This window comes from Myodes glareolus, chromosome 22 (genome assembly GCF_982192425.1).
Source record: "Myodes glareolus chromosome 22, mMyoGla1.1, whole genome shotgun sequence".
NCBI classification, from domain to species: Eukaryota; Metazoa; Chordata; class Mammalia; order Rodentia; family Cricetidae; genus Myodes; species Myodes glareolus.
The window spans coordinates 25,393,188-25,401,361 of NC_142047.1; the positions used below are offsets into that span (position 1 = coordinate 25,393,188).

Sequence of the window (8,174 nt, forward strand, 5' to 3'; positions counted from 1 at the left end):
TCTGTTCAGAAAAGATTTGAAAAAGAAATTCAGAAAAGGTGAAAACCCCATAGCTCTTCCCGGTGTAACACATACCAAAACCTTTCTTTTTCAGGAACACAAACGTGCAGGCTGCACAGATGGCACGTTCAGGGGCAAGCGCTACTTCCCCTGCGCCCGGAAGAAGGCCCTGTTCGTGAAGCTGAAGAACTGCAAAGCTGACGCTAGGTTTGCGTCCTTGCAGGCTGTCTCTAAGCAAATTGAAAGATGTAATTCTTTAGGTAATTGGATACTTTTAGTGTATTTACCCATCTGGAATGACTGTTTCTGGCTACTGTTCAGTACCTGAGGTGACAGTGTTAAATGAGTCATTTACTTGCCACTGTTCATCGAGTTTCGAAGTTGGTAAAGATTCTTACTTGGTGCATAAGAGAGTTGTCCTAAGAGGAAATATGTTGAAAGAAGAGTTAGGAAAAGTGTTTAGGATCTAAGGAGTGAAAGGCAGTGTTTTTTCTTCTCTTTCATTGATTATAGACATTAAATTGGCAGTATGGGTGGTAGAAATGAAAATGTGGTCCCTTTAGCAATAACTTTCCCTCCGCGTCTATTTAAGTCCCTCATTCAGGATGTCCTCATGAAGAAATCTGATACGGTCTGGGAATGCAGTTGACTTGACAGATGGAGGACAATTCTTCTCATTGTCACTAGCTTGCTGATGCTGGCCTTTCCCTTAACCATAGTGAGAGTCAAGCAGGAGGGAAATAGGGAAACCATCTTTATGAAAAACATTTTTCTTAGTGTTGAAGAGTATTTTGGAAACTTGTTTTCTTTTTATCCTTGGAAATGAAACATTGTGGACTAGTAACAAAATATTCTTTGACAGATGCTTAATTGACTTAATTTTCTAAACTCTATATGACAGGAATGATGTTGAAAGTGAATAATCACATTTTTATAAGTCCAGATAAATATCAGTTAACTGAAGTAAAAAAAACGCAGAGGATGCCAAAATATACTTTAAATGATATACATGTACATGCATATGAATATATACTGTCATAATTTAAAAGAATTATTTTTATTTTTTATCTTTTCAGCATTTGGAGGCAACTTAAGTAAAGTAGTGGAAGAAACTACTCCACCAAAAATGGAAAAAGAAGGTTTAAAGATAATGACTGGAAAAAAGAAAGGCATCCAGGGCTATTACAATTCTTGCTACTTAGACTCAACTTTATTCTGGTAAGTTCCTATTTTCTGCAGTAAGTGTATGTAGTGCTGTGTGGGGTAGAAGGGAGACAGGTATGTATGTGTGTGTGTGAAAGAAGGTGCCAGATGCCTTTAAATAGAGAAACTGACAGAGTTAGGAAAGATCATGAGATTTGGTCCTTAGTGACTAAAGAATTTCATATCCTATTCCTAGATCCAAAGCACTAATCTAAAAATACTGCAATGAATAATCAGTGAACAGATACTCTGAGGACATCTGTCTCCAATGTAGATGATTGCACGTGTGCCAAGTAACCTGCAGCAAGCTATTGGCATTGCGTGCTGCGTGTGTTCTGGAATATCGAGATGATCATAAAAATTCTTAATATTAAAAATTACTTTCCATGGGATCACTGTTGCCCTCCTTTGTGTAGTTTTCCCTAAAGTGGATCAAGTTGAACAGTAAGGATCATTAGGCTATAAAAATTAAATCTGTAGCAGTAAGCGTTGTGCATTGCCAGTTAAATTAACTGGATCTGCCACTCTGTGTAGGCCACAAGAGTTAGGAAGTTAGTATGGATGTTAGAATTTTAAAAGTAGAGAGCAGAATAAAGGTGGGTCTTTTCGTTGGTGGAATACTTTTGATTAAACAAACAAGCAAGCATTACTATAGTATTCCTTAGATTTACTGATAAAAATTAATTTTAACTAAATTTATTTTCTTTGATACCAGCAAATTTTGATCGCTAATCACTCAGAAGTTATTTTAAGGAAATGCCTATCTTATGATAATGAGATGAATGTGTCCTGACTAGTCTGATCTGGTCTTGACCAGTCTGACTTTCTCCCTATGTTGTCTGTGTGTGTGTGACCGATTTCCAGGCCTCTCTTGGTTTATGTAAACAAGCTTCTTTCCCAATGTTCTCTGGCGCGTTTTCAACCTTCATGTGTATGGTGCAGTCTTGGTGTTTCTGGTCCGGATCTGCAGGGTCTCTGGGTGCTGAGCACAGGGCCTGTGCTGTCTGTTCATGAGTTCTTATACCAGTGGTTCCCTACACTTTATCCCTTTGCCTCTTCCTACTCCTTTAAGAATCTTTCTCAAATATTATTGTTTTTATAACATGAGGAAAATATTCTTTTCTTTGGCAGCTTATTTGCTTTTAGTTCTGTCCTGGATACTGTGTTACTTCGACCCAAAGAAAAGAATGACGTAGAGTATTATAGTGAGACCCAAAAGATTCTAAGGACAGAAATAGTCAATCCTCTGAGAATGTAAGTAGAAGACATGTGTTTTGTCTTTAGTTGGTGTTCTGTTTACTGTTTTCTTGTATATCCTATTTTATAAAATAAGTGTTTTAATATAATAAGCAAATGCCATTTAAAAATCGCTTCACCCAGGCTTCATAAAAAGTTCAGAATTGTATTAGTACATGGTAGTTGTTTTTAAGGTGTTTAATAGTATCTGGGAACAACTCTGATTCTCAGACTTTCACTTTTCAAACTTCTGTAAGAAGCCTACAGTTGTTTCTTAAAAATAAATGTCTTGTCTATTTTTTAACATGTTAGAATTGTATGAAAAGTATTTGGTTATTAAGATGTGTCATATAACTCACTGTGCCAGTGTCAGTTAATTCACTTTTGTCAACAGATATGGATATGTGTGTGCCACAAAAACTATGAAACTGAGGAAAATACTTGAAAAAGTTGACGCTGGATCAGGATTTACGTCTAAAGAAAAAGGTGACCCTTTTAATTTATAATATATGCATTGAAAATAACTTGAAAGAAAATTATTTCCTGAAATATACCTATTTTAGTTTAGAGGATTAAATTTAAGTTAGAATTATTTGAGAGGACTAGAAGTGTACTCAGTGGTAGAGTATGTAAGAGGCCTTAAGTTTGATTCCCAGCACTGCAAAAATATGAAAAAGTTTCTTTTCTATGTGGCATGCATATTTCTCCTGATTTTGTGATTCTTCTAAAGTGATGTGATGTGAAAGAAGTCTTTAAGAGGCCAGCCAACTGGCTCTCCAGAAGATGACCAAGTAAAGAGCTGCCCTTGTCCCCAGCAGTGCTGTTTGGAGCTGCTTCTCTTCCTGTGACAGGGAGTGTCCCCAGCGCTCAGTTTCTCACTGTGCTCCCTGTTGAAAGGGGCTCTGGAGCAGCTGGCCAGCACTTCTGTCTACTCACAACTGAAGAATTTGCTCAGATTCAACTCCTGAATTTAAGTTTGTTAACAGTATACTATAACCAGCTGTGGCATTTATACACATGGCTAGTACTTAAATAGAAGAAAAAAATAGGGCATATATCAGGTATTATTCTACTGAATCCCCAAAAGACATAAAGATGATTTCACTGTGTGTGAATGAGTACATTCTGTTAATATATGACAACATGACAACAAATGAAAAGGTAATGTTTACTATAAGTTTTCCCTTGCCAGGAGAACCTGAACTAAGTAACTTTTATTTAAAATAATATTACATGAATGAAATTAATTTCACTGTAGAAATATGTCTCTCCTAAAGAATAGAATGGTTTTTAAATTTTTTATTTGATTCACTTAGGTTTTTTTGTTGTTGTTTTCTCCTAGATCCTGAAGAATTTCTAAGTGTCCTGTTTCATGATATTTTAAGAGTTGAACCATTGTTAAAAATAAGGTAGGTCTCAAGCTGTCTAGAAGCATCAGAAGTAGACCTTCTTTTTCACTGCCATTTCAGTGTGAGCCTTAGTTTTTTTAGTGGCTGAACTCTCTGTCTCTTAGGCCCCAAGTTTTTTGAGACTGGCTTTCTTTGTGTAACAGTCTTGGCTGCTGTCTGTCCTGGAATTCACTTTGTAGACCAGACTGACCTCAGACTCACAGAGATCTGCCTGCCTCTGTCTCCTGAGTGCTGAAATTAAATGTATGCTTCACCACACCTGACTTAAACATACGATTTTAAAGCTATTACTTTCTATTCTTTGTCCCAATAGGTTCTTGGTCATCTTCAATGCAGAATACATTCATTCTAACTTCAGAAGTTTCCATAATTTTTAATGTTCCAACACTGTTCAAAAATAGTCTTTTAAACCATGAGTTCCTGAAAAACCAACACACAAGTTTGATACTTCCAGCTTATAGTGGCACAGGGTTGGCTTCTCATCCTAAAAGAAAGGAGTTGGGGGCAGAGCAAGAAAAGAAAGGTCAGACCAAAGCAAGAGTAACAAGAATATCAAGGCAGGGCGACCAGGCTCCTTGTAGCTGGGCAGTGACGTCACAAGCTTCACAGGCTCATCATGGAGCTGCAGGATTTTGGAATGAGTATAGGACCTCAGGACCCAACTATTATGGTCTGCACCACAAAGACAGGTCCAAACCACACCAATCCACGAGTGTTTTTATATTAATATTTGTAAAGTGTCAATATCCACTTTTTAAAAGTTACCAAATTCGTATTCTTGTGCCCTTGGATTGTCCCTAGTGGAAAATACAACCCAACTAGCATGGCTTGCTACAGTTTCACAACTTGGTTTTGATTCTGTAGGTTTCCAGACTTCTAAAACACTAGCCGTGGAGTTTTTAAATTATTTTTATCATTTCCTAAAATTTTCATAAACTCCATATTGTATACTGAGTATGTTTCCTCTGTACCTCCATTGCTTCTGTCCCTTTCCCTGTCTCCCTCCTCATAGTTCCTTTGTTCCTTAGGCAGCATCACGTCTACTTTCACGTCATATACAAATTAATGCTTTTTATCTATTAGTAGAAAATCTAGGAACCATAAATGAGAGAAAACATACATTGTTTCTCTTTATGGGACTGGTTTAATTTGTTTAGTATGTTTATTTCCAGTTGTATCCATTTTTTGTGACTGACATACTTTGTTCTTTATGGTTTAAAGAACTTCCCTGTGCATATGGTTTTAGGAGTGATTTTTGTTGTTTTTTTTTTTTTCGTTTTAGGTTTGGTTTGATTTTTGAGACAGGTTTCTCTATATAGCCCTGACTGTCCTGAAACTTGCTTTGTAGATCAGGCTGGCCTCGAACTTACAGAGATCCACCTGCCTCTGTCTCCTGATTGCTAGGATTAAAGGTGTGCACAAACCACCATGCCTGGCCCTGGAAGTGAGTTTTGAGTGGCTGTTGTTCCTCCCAGTTTTCTGCTACAGTGTTAGGGCACTATGCATCTCTTCCTCCATTCACTAGCTGCCATGCCTCTCCTGGCCATCCTTGATTTTTCTAGGTGTGATTTTTTTACCTCCATTATTTTTGTTTTCTCTTCTATGCTATTTTTAATTATGAATTTTTCTATGATTTTTTGTAGTCATCAACAACCAATTAAAATGTTATTCTAGAATAACTGCTAGTTTCTTGGATTATAATCTGATCTTGTTAGCTTTGAGTCCTCAAGAGTGCTCTAGCTAGTTTCCAGATTTTATGTTTTGTAAATTCAAGACATAATTTGCTTGGGGCAGCTGAAGATCACAATAGGCTGCTCCCTGAATTACAGAAGTTTTGTGATAAAAACTGCTGATAGTTTTTTTTTCTAAAACTCTTTAAATCTAGACATACATTTAAATAATCTGATTCTAAACCCAGACAGCTGGGTAAAAAAGATAAGCGGTAAGCTGAAAGATGAAAAACAAATTTTCTCAGTAGAGTGAGTTTTAACTAGTAAGCTGGTAAGGGAAGGGAGATGTTGAACCCTCATGTTTCACCGTGACCATTTTCCTGGTGTTTGTCAAGTTGGTGGGTGACCATCTAAAGAGGAACTGGTAGCTGAAAGCCTAGAGGATAGTTGGTAGGGTTCCTGGGAGTCACACCTTGCCCTGCTTTGACTTGCTAGGAAAATAGCCCTCCTTTCTTCCCTCCCTCCCTCCCTCCCTCCCTCCCTCCCATTCCCTCTCTCCCTCCCTTCCTCCCTCCCTCCATCCCTCCTACCCTCCCTTCCAGGGCTTTTATTTTAGGAAGTAAAGATGTTTGATTTAGAAGGTCTAAGAGTCTGTCACTGAGACATTGTAGCATTTGTTCTAGTCAGTAAAAGCAGTGCTCACAACTGTCTATAACTTCAGTTCCTGGGGACCTGACATCCGTGGCAAAACACCAATGTACATAAAATAAATTTTTTTTTTAAAAAAAGCAGCTGCTACTTTCTAGATTTGGAGGGAGAAGGACTGATTATTGTTCATATAGCGTTTCTTGACTGGAATATTATTCTACATTTTTCTTGTGATGGCAAGAGAACTTTTGAATAATTTATAAATAAGGCAGAAGAAATAGTTTATGAGGTCTTCTGCATAAGCACATTTAATTATCTCATCCAAATCATTGTCTTTCACCTCTTGTGTGGACGATCCAAAGCTGGACATGGGCATTTAATGTTGTGGCCTCAGGTCCATCAGATGGTGTTAGATAACTGGCTTATGTGCATTTCCTTCTGTGTGCTTCCAGATCAGCAGGTCAGAAAGTTGAAGACTGCAACTTCCATCAAATTTTTTTTGAAAAAAATGAAAAAATTGAAGTTCCTACAACTCAGCAGTTACTAGAATGTTCTTTTATCTACAGCAACCTGAAATTTGCAGAGGTTAGTGATTCTAACTGGACTTATATTGCTACTTTATTTTGTTTCTTATCAGTGCTAGAGATTAAACTCAGGCCTTTTGAACACACTACCCCAAGTGCTGCCCCACTGAACCATACCTAGCTATCACTGTGCTTTAACCAAGAATAGTTTGAAGAAACAGTTAAGAAGACACATTTGTTTTTTAAATGGTATTCTAACTTTGTTCTTTTTAAAGACAGCCACTTAGCTTAGGTTGGAATGTTTTGGATTTGCAAAGGGAACAAAAGCTAATTTTTAAGTTTCAAGTAGCTTAATGACAAAGATATGTGTGCATACATGTTTATGCTTTCAGTTGTCATTTTACCCATGCATAGTATCTAAACATGTCAAAGGTAATGTTATTTTTTCTCCCTCTGTTAAGAGATAAAATTCCAATAAATTCTTGTGTATGGGTTTGCTGATGAATGCAATAGAAACGTCTCTTTGACTGTCAGAATGTGTGATCTCTGCAGTGCATGCTGTGGTCTGTTTTGTCATGTTCGTCTCCGGGGAAGTCCGGAAAGCCTGTAGCTTATTGCTGCTCTGCGTCCACACTGCACATTCACAAGTGGGCTCTGCTTCATGGGCCAACAGCACTGCTGACACCACTACTGGGGTTCACAGCTATGACTATTTCAGTTTCATAGGGAAACTTTTTTCTTTTACACGTTTCCTCCGTTAGTAGAGGGGTTAGGACTCAAGGCTTTGGACATGCTAAGTAAGCACTATAATGAGCAAAGTGCCCGGCTCCTTAGGACTTTGGTTTCTAAAACTATGTGTCTTTATTTTTTTTTTTTAAGGCACCATCATGCTTGCTTATTCAGATGCCTCGGTTTGGGAGAGACTTCAAAATGTTTAACAAAATTCTTCCTTCTCTGGAATTAAATATAACGGATTTGCTTGAAAACTGTAAGTATATAGTCCTTTCTTTCTTTCTTTTTTATTTATTTTTTGTTTTGTTTTAGAAATAGTTGGCCTGGACTTTTCATTAGTTATGGGTATAGTACTTCTGCCAGGTAATTTAGTATTTGAAGAGCTTAGACATACCAACTCTATAATTTGACTGCTAGAATTTATTCTAAAAAAAAGAGGTAAAAATAAATAATTAAAATGGATATTTACTTACTATCTGACAAGAAATTAGAGACAAGTCTAAACAATAGACTTGTGTGAAAACGGTGTGTGGTAGTTATAGTGGAAGGGAAAGCATCGAGAGGCTAGAGGAGAGAAGCTTGAGATACACATGTACCTGGGTGCACATACTTATATAAATATTCATACATAAAATTGTTAGAGAAAGTTCACAATGGCAGTGATTGTTACTTACTGACTTAAGATCATATGTGCTATTAGTCTTTAATACTTACTTTATATCTTTGAACATTTCATGACCAGAAGAACAATT

At 37.1% G+C, this 8,174-nt stretch overlaps 1 protein-coding gene across 2 annotated transcripts in view; it reads left to right on the top strand.

Annotated features, from left to right (window-relative positions):
- The window catches only part of LOC148118498 (ubiquitin carboxyl-terminal hydrolase CYLD-like), a 29,830-nt gene that overhangs the window by 18,102 nt on the left and 3,554 nt on the right, over positions 1–8,174 (top strand). For both annotated transcript variants that reach the window (XM_087900225.1, XM_087900224.1), the window contains exons 7-13: positions 95–260; positions 1,077–1,218; positions 2,335–2,457; positions 2,834–2,925; positions 3,782–3,848; positions 6,619–6,751; positions 7,570–7,678. In XM_087900225.1, coding sequence (XP_087756351.1) covers positions 95–260; positions 1,077–1,218; positions 2,335–2,457; positions 2,834–2,925; positions 3,782–3,848; positions 6,619–6,751; positions 7,570–7,678 — 832 coding nt within the window. The remainder of the gene's footprint in view (positions 1–94; positions 261–1,076; positions 1,219–2,334; positions 2,458–2,833; positions 2,926–3,781; positions 3,849–6,618; positions 6,752–7,569; positions 7,679–8,174) is intronic.